Source organism: Microtus ochrogaster, linkage group LG8, assembly GCF_000317375.1.
Source record: "Microtus ochrogaster isolate Prairie Vole_2 linkage group LG8, MicOch1.0, whole genome shotgun sequence".
NCBI lineage: Eukaryota > Metazoa > Chordata > Mammalia > Rodentia > Cricetidae > Microtus > Microtus ochrogaster.
The window spans coordinates 10302127-10318507 of record NC_022033.1 but is presented as its reverse complement, the minus strand read 5'-3'; the positions used below and the strand labels follow the sequence as shown (position 1 = coordinate 10318507).

Sequence of the window (16381 nt, the reverse complement as noted above, 5' to 3'; positions counted from 1 at the left end):
ACCGCCCGGCAAGCCCATTCATTTTTAACACTTGCAAAAATGGTCCAATTCAGATCAGATACTGGTTGTTTTTTATTACCTTGATAGAAGCTAGAGTCATTAGAGAAAAAGAAACCCCAACTAAGAAAACACTTCCATCTCAGACTGGTCTGTGAACAAGCCAATGGGGTATTTCATGACTGATGATTGCTGAGGAAGGGCCTAGAGCCTGATGTGGCTGGTGGCATCCCTGGGCAGTAGTTTTGGGGTATATAAGAAAGTAGGCTAAAAGGTCAGTTATACAGTGTTCCTCTATGGCTTCTGTTTCAGTCGCTGCCCTGACTTTTCTCAGTGATGGAATGTGACCTGGGATGCAAGATGAAATAAATCCTGTTGTCAGGAGTTTTTTTTTTTTTTTGGTACCACCAGCTCCCTAATAATTTGGCTCAGGCTTGCTCCCAACTAGCTCCTCTAAGTTAAATTAACATGTTTCTATTAATATACATTCTGTCACGTGGCTTTTTACCACTCCTCCATTTTATATGTCTGACTTCCTGCGTCTTACTGGCAAAATTCCTGAGCCTAGATTCATCCCCTCCCCTCCTCAGTTCCTCTCTTCCCCGAAAATCCCCCATAACCTCTCCTGCCTAGCTACTGGCCATTCAGCTTTTTGGTAAACAAATCACAGTGACACATCTTCACATAGTATAATAAAAAATTCTGAAAAAAGACCCTCTACTCTCTAAGTTGCTTCTGGTCATGGTATTTATCATAGCAATATAAACCTGACTAGGACAGGGACTGTTTTCACTGTCTCTCACCTCAACAGAATCACAAACCAGTAATGCCCAAATAAAATTTCTTTAAAATAATCAGCATGCTTAGACTTTCAAATGGAATACACTAAAACGGCTAAGACAAAGCTCATGCATCTTGATGTTTTCCCACATTACTTCCTAGAGAGGCTCTGTCTATGACTCACCTCCTTCAGCAGCATCGCATATGTCCGGCTTATCATTTTACTGGTTCTTTAAAAGCCTCCACCTCTGACAGACTTAACCGGTGACAGGCACCTTCACGATCACAACAGGATGGACTTCTCTCATGCTTTACTGGTCACATGGAAATGGTTTCCTTTAATTCCCTCTTTTAAGCTGTGGCTGCTGACTGACAACGTAGTGAGGGATTACACTGTGGAATCAAGATGCTAGAATCCTGGTACTCCTGGACCAAATCCTATGGTTTATGGTCTTTGACTATAATAAATCAAGCCTAATTCTAGACAACAAGGACTTCATCTTTTCCATGTCCTGAAAGAAAAGAGAATAGAACCACCCACTGATGGTTCCTAACGGCTCCTAATATAGGTCATTTAGTCACAGGCCTGTATTTATGAGTTTCAAATCTCTATAGTTAAGTTTTGATAGAAAAGTTAAAGTGGCATGTATATTTTAAATGAACAAACTGAATTTTAAATTTCTAGTATTAGAAATATTAGAAACAAGGCTGAAAAGATGGCTCAGCAGTTAAGAGCAGTGGCTGTTCTTCCAGAGACTCTGAGTTCAATTCTTAGCAACCACATGGTGGCGTACAGCCATCTGTACTAGGATGTCCTCCTCTGCTATGCAGGATGCTCATGTAGAGCACTCATATGTAAAATATAAATTTAAAAAAAGGGCCCCCCCCCACCAAAAAAAATACTAGAAACAGTACCTACCTGATAAATTCAGGAATAAATTTGGGCTGAAATTTGGAAAGAATAAACAGTAAGTCAGCAACATATGACAAGTCTCATAAACACCTAATCAAGAAAGGCAAACTAGGTGCAGTAGTGCATACCTATAATCTTAGCATTCAACAGATAAAGCAGGGGAATCCCCGCAGCCTTCAGACTAGTCTAGATGACATAGTAAGACCAGCTCAACATAGAATAAAACAGAACAGAGTGTGGTAAAGGACACTTACATGGTGTGAGAGGTCAGCATCCATAATGATGACATAGTTTCCTGTGGCATGTTTTATTCCATGAATATAGGCAGTTCCTAAAAATGGAAGTAGTTAGACCCATTAACAAAAATAACCAGAAGGACCTGGAGAGGTGGCTTAGTGGTTAAGAGCACTGGCTGCTCTTCCAGAAGACCTGGTTCTAGTCTCAGCACTGATATGGCAGCTCACAACCACTGTAACTCCAGCTTCAGTGGATCTGCTGCCCTGTTCTGGACTCTGCAGACAATTCATGCACATGAGCATAGACATACATAGAGGCAAAATACTTAAAACAAAAACCCAACCATCCCTATATTTAAAAATAGCAAAAAAAAAGTTTTAATACAAAAGTCTCTTCTTTTTTTGGAGGGGGTCTAGGTGGGGGTTTCACTCCTTGAACTCAGGAGATCCTTCTGCCTTAGTCTCAAGCTGCTAAGAGCTACCATGCCAAGCTTCCAAAGTTTCAGATTATATAAACGTCATTATATGTTTATGCTCCCTGTCGCCCCACCCAAAAATAACCTCCAAACACCAAACCTTCTTGCTAACGCTTTAGTGTCTTCTTGAGACAGAGGCCAGGTTTCTCAGAGTTCCATATGTACACATCAGCTTCTAGCCATGCCATCTTATCTATTTCTTAAACCTCAAATATATTCCAATAGCCCCCCCCCCCCACTTCCTGACCCTCTAACAAGCTACTGTGCAGTAAATAGCACCAGGTGTCTGGCTACACCACTCACGCCCAGGGAAGGCTCTGAATTCCTGTTTCTGCCAGCAACTCCCCACTGTAACAAGGCACACTGGCTGTATAGCCCTACCTCAATCTTTTACTACTCTGCCTCCACCTTCCCGTTGCTCTAGGCATTACCTTCTGGTCCTAGTTTCATTTCCCAGCCAGTTTCCCTCCTGTTCTTCCCTCCACTCCAAGTCAGGTTCCAAAGGGGCTGTTTACTGAAGGTCAACTGCAATCTGTCAGGTATACTAGGACCCCCTGAGACCATGTGGCCAGGGGCCCAGCTATTATCTCATTTTGCCATATCTGTGTAGAGTCTCCCATTCAGGGCTTGCCTGACCAGCTATGTTGGGATGACTGGGAATTCCTGCACTCTTTATCCCGAGCACCATCACAATCCACAGCAGTCCAGTTTCAATGACTGATACCAGCAGAGCATTTCAAAATGAGAGACTTCCTGACTTTTTTCTTTTTTTTTTTTTGAGACAGGGTCTCACACTATGTTGTCTGGAATTTGTTATGTAGACCAGGTTGGTCTCAAACTCATAAAGATTCCACCTGCATCTACTTCCCGAGGGCTGAGATTAAAGACATGCACCACCAAACGTGGTTAGGGGGCTTTTCAATGTCCCAACTACTGAAAACTGACATGTTTGAGGTGACAGAAATGCCAAATTCCTTATCTGATCCTTGTACCCTGTACACAGAAGCTAGTGTCACAGTGTGGGCAGTTACTAGAGATCAATGAAAGCAGAAACAAGTTCTAAAGACAAAACATCACAAACATCTCATTTAGAGCGCTGAGCTTTCCTAACAACTCCAACTGATTGACTCTAATGTTTTCACTGATTGTTCAAAAACTCTGGCTTTTTTGGTGGCATCTTCCAGATCATTTCAATCTCAGAGAATCTGTGGACTTAGAAGCTCAAGCATTTGATGCTGCTAGCAAGTTCATTCAGGAAAGAAACCTTTTCTTTTCTGTTATCCATGTGTATTTGAAGTATGCATGCTTTCTCTCTTTGTGGGAATGAGATATGCATGTGTAAGCATGTAGAGATCCGAAGTCATACTCAATCCTTCTTTTACCTCTTTTATTAATGCAGGGTCTCTCAATCAAATTCAGAGCTCAATGATATGGCTAGTCTCACTCCTTTGTTCTGGGGTTGAATTACATACAAGGTGAGTCACCATGTACACCCAGAATTTCTGGAGATCAGAACTCTGGCCCTCATGTACGGGCAAGTACTTTCTTTAACTACGGAGCCATGTCCCCAACCTCAGGATAACAGCTTCCTCTGTTAAGGACTACGAATTGAAGGCATTTCAAGTTTCCTCTCAGAACCACTGGGTTCATCTGAAATACTCTAGAACAACGAGCAGTTTTCAAACCATGTGGGTCTCGACCACTTTGGGGGTCAAATGACCCTTTCAACAAGGGTTTAGTATCAGATATCCTGCATATCAAATATTTACATTACAATTAGTAACAGTAGAAAAATTAGTTATAAAGTAGCAAAGAAATAATTTTATGGTTGGGTTCGCCATAACATGAGCAACTGTATTAAAGGGTCAAAGAATTAGGAAGATTTGAGAATTACTGCTCTAGAATGTTCTGTTTATGGTGAAAACTTTTTCATTCTTAGAAATAATCACCTTTTAGACTTACCATTTAAATATTTTGCAAAGTATATACTGATCCCAGATGTACACCCTCAGACACATTCCCGGGCTCTTCCTTTATCTAGGCTACATTATACAGAACCCCACTTTCTGGATTCTTGTCCCTTGTGTTCCAGAGTTTTGGGAGGACAAGTAAAGAGTGCCAGGAGAAACCAGGGACATCTAAGTAATCCCCTCTGCATGGCATCTAGTGTCAGCTGAGCAGCTCCACACCCACCTTCACCCTCCCCACATTCTGCTCCCTCCCTCTAAACTAACCAGGTTTCTGAGTCCTACTCCTCTGCACCCTCCAGCCCCTCACTAGTCAGCTTTAAATCAGGCTTCTGAACAATGTTTTCCTTGTTAACTAGAATCCCTGTACTAAATATCTGATTTGGACTTATATTATAAGAATTATGTTGCTTATGTTTTGCTGAGTCAGTCCTGATTGATACAGGCATCCCAAGTGAAACCATTAGGGTGTTGTGGAGATCACTCAAGGCTGACTGTACTAGAGTTTTTTCCAAACTGGGTAAACAGTGGCAAATATGACTAGGGCAGGTAACAGGAAAAGGTTAAAGCCCCTACCTACCGAGGCCCAGCTTTTTCTCCCGTGGTCTTAGGAGCTGCAAGAAAAAGAAACAACATATCAACACAAAAAGACAAAAATATTTAAAATTTTTTTACTTCTATAAATGCATACTCAAGACTATAGTTTCAAGGATCATTTCTTAAGTTTGTTACTATAAATGCAAACTCATTTAAAAAGATTAGTTGACTTTCTTAGACCCTGAAGCAGAGTATATTCAACATTTTTGCCCAAAGTTAAAAAAGCGTTTGGGGACTGGTGATGAAGCCTACTATCACGGAGACCCTAACCCTCCTCAGCACTGTGTAGACTACAGGGTAACACCAGCAATCACTCTCCTCAGCACTGTATAAACTATGGTGTAACATCAGCAGTGCCAGTGTTTGGGAGGCAAGAGCTCAAGCTCAGAAAGGCTGAGCCAACCCAGACATTAGGATGCCTATATCTAACAACAAAGCAAGAAAGTAGTCATCACGCCAGCTAGTTTAACAGTCTCTCTGCAGCTCTTTTCTGTCTTCTGTATTCCTTTACTCCATCTTTCTCTTCCATGCAGCTGCCAAGACTTACAGTTTATCCACCCTGAAGTCTTTCTTTTAAACCTTAAAAGAACTGTCCTCAAACTTAAAACAAACAAAACTCTAAAACAAAAACGAACAGTCATGAACATGTTAGTTATAGTTGTAAGGTTTAGACCTGCAATGAGTTTCAGGCCAGCCTGGGCCCTGAGGGGGGTGGGAGGAGAAAGGAGGACTGTCTGGCTATCCAGGGAAACAATGATTATAAATGCAAATTTTCTCCTTGTGTTTTGTTTATTGTTGAGACCGGTTCTGACTACGTGTACCTTTGGCTTACCTGAAACTTGCTGTGTAGATCAGGTTGGTCATGAACTCAGAGATCCACTTGCCTCTGCCTTTTTCTTGAGTGTTGGGATTAAAACAGTATACCACTACATCCAGAAAGGTATGTATTGAGGCCACCATGGACAACTTAGTGGTAAGACCCTGTCTAGAGATTTGGGGATACAGCCAAATGGTAGAACAGAGCATCTGCCTAGCATGTGTGAGGCCCTAGGCTCAATTCCCCAGTACCACAGGGAAAAAAGCTCGAGTTTTTCTATGTTGATCAACTACCATTTCTTTAAAGACAAGTATCCAGAGAGTCTCCAGAGACTTATGTTTCTCTGACAATGGTTCTCTATCTAGAAAAGGGACAATGTTGTCCCCAAGGGGACATGTAACAATATCACATGCATTTTAGGTTGCCAAAAAGGGAGGGAAGTTGCTATTGGCATTGCTGTGGGACAATGGTATTGTATCCTGTAAAAATTTGTCACTTGTATTTGTTTAATAAAATGCTGATTGGCCAATAGCTAGACAGGAAGTATAGGTGGGATGACCAAAACAGGAGAATTCTGGGAAGAGGAAAGGCTCAGTCTGTAGTCGTCACCCAGACGCAAAGGAAGCAAGATGAGAATGTCTCACTGATAAAATGTACCAAACCATGTGGCTAACACAGACAAGAATTATAGGCTAATTAAAGATGTAAGACTTAGTTAATAAGATGCCTCAGCTACTAGGCCAACCAGTTTATAATTAACGTAGGCCTCTGTGTGTTTCTTTGGGACCAGGCGGGACAGAAACCTCTGTTAAGATAGCATCTTGTGGGTAGAGGCCAGAGATGCCACTAAACATCTACAATGAACAAGGCAGGTTCCCATAGCAAATCATTCAGCAATGTGCGCAAATCAAGAAACCCTGGACTGCAATGAACTACACAAATGACACTGCACAGCTAACACCAAAACATGTTTTATAAATCTGTATTCAACTGTGTGCTTTTGGTCCAAGCTATCCAAAGTACAATTCACAGCAACTGTTAATGAAGCAACAGCTACGCCGTATCTTTCTTTGCAGGTGTACATGTGTGTTTGCATGCTGGGGTTACAGGAACCTCTGAGTTGCCTGATGTGCGTACTAAGATCTTAACGCAGGTCCTTATAGAAGAGCAAGAGCTTTCCTCCAGCCCACACACCCCTCTCTCACCCTCATACTTAAAATCTATAGTAAGAATATCTTCTACAAATTAAGTTTAGAACACCTTTTAATAATTATATTAAGAATACCTTCTAGTAAGATCTAACTCTGTTTTAAAAAAAATAATATCAAATTCATGAAGCCACTATAAACTTGCCTCTGTGTCTGCCCAAGTTGCTCCTTCAGGAGGACAGGCCTATGGTGGAGTGAGAATGTCAAGCCTGGGATTTTTGAGATTCTGGAAGTATTCCCCCCAATCACTCTATAGGAAGAAATGTAACTGCCTCAAGCCCTGAAGTCACTCCTGTCTCTCTGCCAACAATCACCTTTCTTACCTACAATTTCCGAGCTGCAGGCAGCACTGTGTACAAAGCATATGCAGGCCCAGAGAAGGGAGTGAACAAGACAGAAACCCAAGAACTATTTCCTGATCAGCTCTATAACATACCCAACACAGTATCTTATTTCAATATTATAAGAAAATTTATCTTTAGAATCCATCATAAAGCCAGAGGTCAAGCCCACTCTTTTGTTGTAAAATTACCACTAGTCCACATATCAGATACATAATTTTATCTCAAAAGGGTCTGCTGCCTCTCTTCTTTCCAGACTTTGCTCCTTACCACCCTTCCCCCACAGAGAAAGGAAAGGGTCTGTGACTTACAATTCTGTCTGGCCCATAGATCTTTTCCAGTTGTTCAGCAACTTCTCTTGTCCCATCTGGGCTTCCATCATCTATGATTATAATTTCATAGTTGATCGCACTAAAATAAAATTTAAATTTATATTAATGTTGGGTGATAATCTCTCCAATTTTTAAGTAATTTAAGTTGAAAGTCAGGAGAGTCAGGATATTCAAGGTCATTTCAGCTCTAGTTATTTTCACAGACAGCCTGCAATACCAGAGATCCTATTTCAAAATAAACAAAGCAAATCAGTACTTTAAATGATACTAGCAAATTTACATTAAAAAAAATCTGGAATTTATCTGACTTAATTTTACATTTATTTATTTATTTTGTTTTTCAAAATAGGGTTTCTTTGTGTAGCCCTGGCTGTCCTGGACTAGGCTGTCCACCTGCCTCTGCCTCCAGAGTGCTGGAATTAAAGGTATGAGCCACCACCGAATGGCTATTTCACTCTTAAATTTACTTTCCATTATATTCACAGAATAGTTTCTACTCTAAAAACCAATAAACATTTATTGTCTGGAGGATAAGTCCTACCTGATGTACACATAATCACCATTACTCACCCACCCCCTTTTATAAGGCATAAAGGGGAAGGAAAAGGAAGCAACACCTTCCTCTTGCCCCTGTTTGGTTGGAAATCAACCAGGAAACAACAGACTGTTAAAGGTTGTGAAAGTTAGCTCTGGCAAACTTGGCAGGAAAGAAACAAAACCTAAAAGTCAAGAACAGGTACAACAGGGACTGGGGAGATGGCTTGGTGGGTAACAGTACTTGTTATACAAGCAACAGGACCTGAATTTGGATCCCCAGCAGCTACAAGAATGGGTATAACTAAGCATTCCTGTAACTCCAGCACTGGAGGTGGGTGGGAGGTTGAAACCCCCCAAATAAGAAAAGTTCTAAGCCAAGAGAGACCCTGTTTCAAACAATTCAAAGTGGAGATTGAAAGAGAAAGGCAGCAGGTGTTCTCTGCTCTGCTAGCCTGTGTACACACACAGCCCACAACACACACAAGAGTAGGGACCCTGACCACAACAAAAAAGATGTTGATTTTGGAAAAAGGTATGTCACAAAGTGAAGCCTTTTTTTGTTTGTTTGTTTTTTGGTTTCTCTGTAAAGCTTTGGAACCTATCCTGGAAACCAGGCAGGCCTTGAACTCAAGAGATCCACCTGCCTCTGCCTTGATGCCACCACTGCCCTGTTTTCTCTTTGTCTGGAGTGCTGTGATAAAGCATGCCACCACTGTCTGCTGTGAAGACATTCTTAAGCAAAATTCCTCCCTTCCTGATTTCAAACAAGCCAGAGGGTCAGGTAAATGAAAAAACCAGAACTACATCTGAGATGTAGCTATTCCTATTAAACCTCATTTTGATTCCAGAACATCTACTTCATTGGCAGAGTTCCATTCTCTAGCACAATTGACTCCCAAACCACAAAAAAAAGATACCCCAGAACTTCAGAAGCTGAGGCATTCCAGCCCAGACCTAGGTTACAATGTAATGAAAGGGAGCAGGGAACTGTAGTGGGGAGGTAGAGTGTTGGACTCATAAATTAAACAGGGCAAAAATACCGTAAAATCAGCATACAAAGTCAAAGCATATTAAAATGTTTCGGTTAAATTCTCTAATTTGGAAAAAGCTGGCAGAACCAATTTAAAAAATAAAACCTAACCAAAAAAAAAATCTATTACCCATGGAAGGGCCACTATATACAAACTGATTTTTATTCAGACATAATCAAAAGAGCACTCCTAAGCCTGACCAGTGGTGGTAGCAAGCCTTTAATCCCAGTGCTTGGGAGGCAGAGGCAGATAGATCTCCAAGTTTGAGGTCAGCCTGGTTTATAAGAATGAGTTTCAGGGCAGCCAGGGCTACAAAAAGAAAACCCTGACTCGAAACACCAAAACCTAAAACAAAACAAAAACAACAGCAACTCCAAATAGACAAACAACATAACAACATCAAGCCCAACAATCCTGGCCCTGAGTGGTAGTGCACCCTTCAGGCCCATCCAGCATTTTGGGAGGCAGGCTGTTGTGAGTTCCAGGCCAGACAGGACTATGCAGTTCTGAGATCTTGTCTCAAACAAACAAGGCTGTCTATGGTTTTTGCCAATCAGTATGGTGAGTTTGGACTTTCTGTAAAGAGAAACTACGCATCAAGCATTTTGTTTTGTTTTTCTGAGACAGGGGCTGCTAAGTCTAGCTGAACCTGAATTTGCTACATACAATCTGTCTGCCTCTGCCTCCTTTGCACCACCCCGTTTGGAATTTTTCTAACTGCTAGACAACATGGGCACAGCGTCCTCGTTTGTCTTTGAAAAACAAAGGTCAACGAACAAAAAAAAAGCTCTGGAAACAACCTGTGTTCTCGGACAAGACTAGTCTAAATAAACAGCGCTCTGCTACGGCATCCTACCTAACTTGCAAAATCACGTTTGTGTACGTTGATAGGAAAAGATCGCCCAAAATTACCAAAGCATCATCTTTCTGCCCGTCAAACAACTGTCTCCGTACTGCTCTCAGGAGGCATTTTATTAAGTTTACTTAGGAGACCTTTATAAAAAATTGCGTAACACATCCAATGTCAAAATTCCTGTTTCTAAGGGACAGGAATGGGCTCAGTAGAACACTGCCTAGCACTGAGCAAGGCTCAAACACACAAACTAACAAGACCCAGTTCCTAATGTCGGTGCCACAACAGCGCTGGGCGAGGGTGCTCTCTGCCTGCTCATCAGCACTTCCCTGACAGCGCAAACATCAAGCTTACATAAGCGCTCGGCCCCGGGGGTGCGGGTGAGAGCGCCGGCTCGGGACGCCCGGTTCTGGCGGCCGATCGTGAGCGCCTGGAGAGGGATGAGGTCAGGTTTCAGCCTCAACCCCGAACTAAAAGCCGAGCCAGTCTTTTCACGAGAAAGGCGGGGGTGGGGGAGCGGAGGCCAATCTCGCCAGAGACCTGAGCGGGAAGGAGAGATGCACGGGAGACAGCCGCGGGGCTGTCCGCCATGGCTTTCCTCGCTGGGAAAAGCCTCGAGCAGGCTCGGGAGGGAGCCGAGGCCGGGCCTCGGTCCCTCGCGCGGCCAACCGCCGCCGCGCAGCCCGCGGCTGGCAACGCGCGAGAAACTTCTACCTCTCGGAGAAGCTCTTCACCAGCAGCCACACGATGAGCGGCAGGTTCTCGCGCTCGTTGTAGGTAGGCAGAAGGACCGAATACTTGTCCTGTCGCGAGGAGCGGGCCTGCGGCGGCCGCTGAGACGCAACACCGCGGCGACTCGCCTCCGTGGAGGCCATGACGGGTCTGCGCGAAGCACCGGAAGCGGAAGTGCGTCACCGGCAGGGAGCGTACCAAATTCCGGGGCCCGAGGGAGTCTTGGCTCTCCTAGGCCTCAATGTGGTTCCCTGGAAAGACTCCGATTCTGCGACTCTTTCAAGTCGCCTCCGAAGGTCTCCTCCGGAAACACCCGTTCGTTTCATTTCCTCAGGTTCTAGGAAGCGTCTTAGTCTTCCCCGTCGCTATAAGATGGGTAACAGGAAGCGGAAGTCACTTCCAGGCTACTTCCGGAAGAGACTGTCATGGCCGCCCAGGAGGACGTAGCGGCGTTACAGGATGAAATTGCCCGGCGCGAGGAAGAGCTGGCTTCGCTGAAGCGGAGGCTGACTGCAGCCCTGGCGTCTGCGCCTGAGCCCGAGCGTCCGGTCCCGTTGCCGCCGCTGCTGCCCAAGGCCGAGCTGTCGCGGGCCGAGATCCTCCGCTACAGCCGGCAGCTATTGCTGCCGGAGCTGGGCGTGCGCGGTCAGCTGCGCTTGGCGTCGGCTTCGGTGCTGGTGGTGGGCTGCGGAGGGCTGGGCTGCCCGCTGGCGCAGTACCTGGCGGCGGCCGGCGTGGGCCGCCTGGGGCTGGTGGACCACGACGTGGTGGAGACGAGCAACCTGGCGCGCCAGGTGCTGCACGAGGAGGCGCGGGCCGGCCAGGCCAAGGCTCGCTCGGCGGCCGCCGCGCTGCGCCGCCTCAACCCGGCCGTGGAGTGCGTGGTTTACGCGCGCGCGCTCAGCGAGGCCTGGGCGCTCGAGCTGGTCCGCGCCTACGACGTGGTGGCCGACTGCTCGGACAATGTGCCCACGCGCTACCTGGTGAACGACGCGTGCGTGCTGGCCGGCCGGCCGCTGGTGTCGGCCAGCGCTCTGCGCTTCGAGGGCCAGCTGACCGTCTACCACTGCGACGGCGGGCCCTGCTACCGCTGCGTCTTCCCGCGGCCGCCTCCGGCCGAGACCGTGACCAACTGCGCCGATGGCGGCGTCCTCGGCGTGGTGCCTGGCGTGCTGGGCTGCGTGCAGGCGCTCGAGGTGCTCAAGATCGCCGCCGGGCTCGGGCCGTCCTACAGCGGCAGCCTGCTGCTCTTCGACGGCCTCGGCGGCCACTTCCGCCGGATCCGGCTGCGGCGTCGCCGGTCCGACTGCGCCGTGTGCGGGCAGCAGCCCACCGTGACCCGCCTGCAGGACTACGAGGCCTTCTGCGGCTCCTCGGCCACCGACAAGTGCCGCGTCTTGAAGCTCCTAGACCCCGAGGAACGGATTTCCGTAACCGATTACAAGAGGCTTCTGGATTCCGGAGCGCCCCACGTGTTGCTGGATGTCCGGCCTCAAGTGGAGGTGGACATCTGTCGCCTGCCGCACGCCCTCCACATCCCTTTGAATAAGCTGGACCGGAGGGATGCCGACAGCCTGAAGCTCTTAGGGGATGCCCTCCGGGAAGGGAAACAGAACTCGGAGGAAGGGGCTGCTCTCTCGTTGTATGTGATTTGCAAACTGGGGAACGACTCCCAAAAAGCCGTGAGGGTCCTGCAGACCTTAAAGACAGTGCCAGAGCTAGACTCTTTAACCGTTCAGGATATTGTAGGGGGACTCATGGCCTGGGCCGCCAAAATTGATGAGTCGTTTCCACAGTACTGAGGGAGCCACATGCAGGTCACATGGATGGTTGTGATACCTCGGGGATCTTCAGTCATGTAGGGAAGAGCCTGGGTCCACAGCCTCTCAACAAATAGACTCTTGCAAGGAGGTTTTTGAGAAAGCAGGCTAAAATTGTTTGAGAGCTGCCTTGTGTCTGGGGCCCTTGTACAGTGTGCCTTCAGCATATAGCTTGGGATGTGACAGGGTTTTTGTTTCCCCTCTGTTGCAGTCACAATGCGCTCTAGACCATCCATTTTATGCCTGGAGTTAGGACGCAGTTTTACTTCCTCTGAGTCTAATTGGATTACTCACAGATGGTACACTTGGATTCAGCCCACTAAGGTATTCTTTGGGAGGCTGGAGAAGTGACTTAGCATTGGCTGCCCCCTCCCAGAGGGGATCACTCGTGTGCTGGCTCACAACTGTCTGAAGCTCCAGTCCCATGAGGTCAGATGTCTCCTTGCCTCTTCCAGCACCAGGCAGGATCTTGGTGCACAGGCTTACATTCAGGCAAAAGCACTCATAACGTTTTAAAATAAAAAAAAAAGTTTAAAAAAGATATTTGAGTCTTATTTCTAATTAAAATGTTAGGATATACACTGTAGACATAGATAACTACAGAGTGTTTTCATTACCTGGAATTTGGTCATTCAAGAACCTGCCATGAATATCAGAGTGCAATCTTGATAGCAAAATAAAGGAAACTGATTTGTGGACCATCAGCTTCCCTTAGAAGTTGCTAGCATTTTTCTTGTACTTAGCCTCCTTGTCCACCTTAATGGCATACACATGAGACATTTGCTTAACTGCATTGTTGTTGGAATCTTTTAGTCCAAATCCCAGCCTTTGCTCCTACCCCTTTGTCTACTTTGATTCCATCCACTTTATTTCTGAATTTTTATGTAGGTGTGTTTATGTTTGTGTACAAGGTAAACAGTTTCACTAGGCCTGTTGTTGCAGGTCAGTCTATCCAGCTACTCTAGAGGGAGTGGCAGGAGGATCATAAGTTCAAGGCCTATCTGAGTTACAGAGTGTGTCCAAGGTCAGCCTGGGCACAACTGACAACTCACCGAGACCTGTCTCAAAAAGTAAAAAGGAGGTAAGAGTCAGTGGTAGCAGGCCGAAGAATTTGGGCTTCATTTCCAGTACCACAAATAGTTTGATGAGCTGTCCAGACAGTCCACACTACTTCCAGTGTGTATAGCCAGGTCAGTGTTTTTCGAGACAGTGTTTCCCTGTGTAGCCCTGACTGTCCAGTCCTCAGTAAACCAACCTAGCCTTGAACTCAGGAGAGCTACCTGCCTCTGTCTCCCAAGTGCTGGAATTAAAGGCATGTATTTTTTCTTTCTTTAAATAAGAAAGGGATTAGTAAGAGTCAAAGCTAGGCCAAGCTTTACTTTTGGCTATGAGACACGTGCCACACTGACAGCATCCCCTGAATGGCATGGTGGGCTGGAGCAGGTGTATCATAACTACTCCCTGGTACCATGCACCTGCATGCCTTTGTTTTGGAATCCTTTATTTACTTTTGACACAGGGCCTTGTTTGCTGTCCAGGCTTGCAAGTGTGTGCCTCCTTGTCAGACTTCTCTGCTATTTTGATGAACTGGTAATGGCAAGTAATTTTTTTTAAAAGATGTCTTTGTAGGTAGGAGAACTGGCTGCTCTCCCAGAGGTCCTGAGTTCAATTCCCAGCACCTACATGGTGTCTCACAACCATCTATAATGGGATCTGATGCCCTCTTCTGGCCTGTAGATGTACATGCAGCCAGAGTGCCCATAGACATAAAATACACAAGTATAAGCAAATCTCTTTTAAAAAATTAAGTGTTAGCCGGGCGGTGGTGGCGCACGCCTTTAATCCCAGCACTTGGGAGGCAGAGGCAGGCGGATCTCTGTGAGTTCAAGACCAGCCTGGTCTACAGAGCTAGTTCCAGGACAGGCTCCAAAGCCACAGAGAAACCCTGTCTCGGAAAAAAAAAAAAAAAGTTGTTTGTAACTGCCTGGTAGACCCAAGTTCAGTTCCCAACACTCACATGGTGGCTCGCAACTACCTGTAACTCCAGTTCCAGGGGATTCAAGAGTTTATTTTGGCTTCCGTGATGACTGCACAAATGTGTGCAGACATGTATGTAGGCAAACACTCATACAAATAAAATAAACCTAAAAAAATAAAAAGGAAGAAATCAGCTTCTCCTTGTAGTTGGAACCTGAATGTTGACAGATCAGCCCGCAGAGGAGAAGACTGGGCAAGTGCTGGTGTGGACACAGACAAGCATGGCCTCCATCCTGGACACGTCCAGCAGGCACCACACCGGAGGAGGTACAGAAACACTCCCTGGGAGTTGAACCCAGGGCTCAATGCAACTAGGCAAGCCTTCTTTCACTGAGTCCTCCTTCAAAATTGTGGTATTCCAAGCTATGGTTTCACTAAGTTGCCCAAGCTTTTTACAAGTTGAGCACACTTGTCACCAGCTCCCTCTTAGACAAAGGAACTTGGGGATTCAGGAATCCCTTTCCCCTCCCAAACCAATCCCCTTTCCCAAGGAGACAGCATAGGCAGTGAACCTGTAGGGAGCAGCCACAGGCTCACTCTCCAGACAGGGTCTCACCGTGTAGCTCTGGCTGGCATGGGACTTTATATGTAGACCAGCCCGGCCTTGAGATCACAGAGATCTGCCTGCCTCTGCCTCCCAGTACTGGGATTAAAAGATGTGTCATCATGCCCAACTAACAGGTTCTTTATTATGTAACTCATGCTCCAAGGTGGAGCCACACTCATTAAGGTGCATCGGACCCTTCAGAGTGTCCAGGGTCAATAACTTCTCCCTGGGCTCCTGTGTGGTCATAGCTAATCAGACTGAAATGGCCACTGAACCCCTGGGATTTACAGATAGGCCAACGGCTGAATGGGTCAGGGTTAATGCGCAGTGAACTGGACAGAGATTAGCTTACATCTGGGGATTGCCACTCAGTTTAGCTGCCATGACATGGCAGGCCACAGGAGAGGCCCACAAACTACATGTCCACACCTGCTGCTCCACAGGCAAGAGGGCTTTGGAAGAATGTTCTTGAAGCCTAGGGGCAGTGAGCAAATGGATAGAAGTGCTTTTGCCTCTGGACTCTGGTTGTCCTTCCTTATTAGACTGATCCTCAGCCTCCACGCAGCTTCCCCGAAAGTTTCCACCACCTATTCCCTAGCAGCGGACCCCGAAGTCATCAAGGCAGACACACTTTTTGCTCTCCCAGAGCTCCAGGCACTGTAGAAGAGAGTGAGTCCTTAAATACCAGGGACAAGGCTGGGCAGTGGTGGTGCATGCCTTTAATCTCAGCACTTGGGAGACAGGCAGGAGAATCACTATGAGTTGGAGGCCAGCCTGATCTACAGAGCGAGTTCCAGGACAGCTGTACAGAGAAACCCTGCCTTGAAACCATCCCCACGACAGAAAACAACAACAAAAACCCAAATCGGACAGGGTTGCAACCAGTAGCGTAACAGGAAGGGTCCCTGCTTAAGGATTTCATTGCCAACTAACAAATCACACAAGGATGTGCAATTTAGATGCTTATCGCTAAGCCTGATGACCCAAGTTCAGTGTGGGGTTCAATAACCTCAAACTTGCACCAAAGATAGGAAATTTATGTGCAGGCAGAAAACCCATACACATAAAATACATAAATCCTAAAATAAATTAACAAATGTAAACAACATTATGATTGTCTCCACTGACTTCCAGTGAGTCTGACAGGATGTCCAGATGGG

General features: G+C 46.1%; 2 protein-coding genes across 2 annotated transcripts in view; one reads left to right on the top strand and one right to left on the bottom strand.

The window, feature by feature from the left end:
- The window catches only part of Dpm1 (dolichyl-phosphate mannosyltransferase subunit 1, catalytic), an 18883-nt gene extending 7859 nt beyond the window's left edge, over nucleotides 1-11024 (bottom strand). The window contains exons 1-5 of the mRNA XM_005362847.2: nucleotides 10800-11024; nucleotides 7644-7743; nucleotides 4950-4983; nucleotides 1945-2021; nucleotides 1697-1722 (exon numbers count right to left, since the gene is read on the bottom strand). Of these exons, the coding sequence (XP_005362904.1) occupies nucleotides 1697-1722; nucleotides 1945-2021; nucleotides 4950-4983; nucleotides 7644-7743; nucleotides 10800-10960 (398 nt within the window). The 5' untranslated portion in view covers nucleotides 10961-11024. The remainder of the gene's footprint in view (nucleotides 1-1696; nucleotides 1723-1944; nucleotides 2022-4949; nucleotides 4984-7643; nucleotides 7744-10799) is intronic.
- Nucleotides 11025-11225: 201 nt separating this feature from the next.
- On the top strand, nucleotides 11226-13629 carry Mocs3 (molybdenum cofactor synthesis 3). The gene has a single exon (XM_005362846.3). It carries the CDS (start codon nucleotides 11243-11245, stop codon nucleotides 12617-12619), a length of 1377 nt encoding a protein of 458 aa, XP_005362903.1. The 5' UTR covers nucleotides 11226-11242; the 3' UTR covers nucleotides 12620-13629.
- Nucleotides 13630-16381: the final 2752 nt, after the last annotated feature.

Coding starts and splice junctions, on each gene's coding strand:
- Mocs3 (XM_005362846.3), top strand. CDS start 11,243: ATGGCCGCCCAGGAGGACGTAGCGGCGTTACAGGATGAAATTGCCCGG.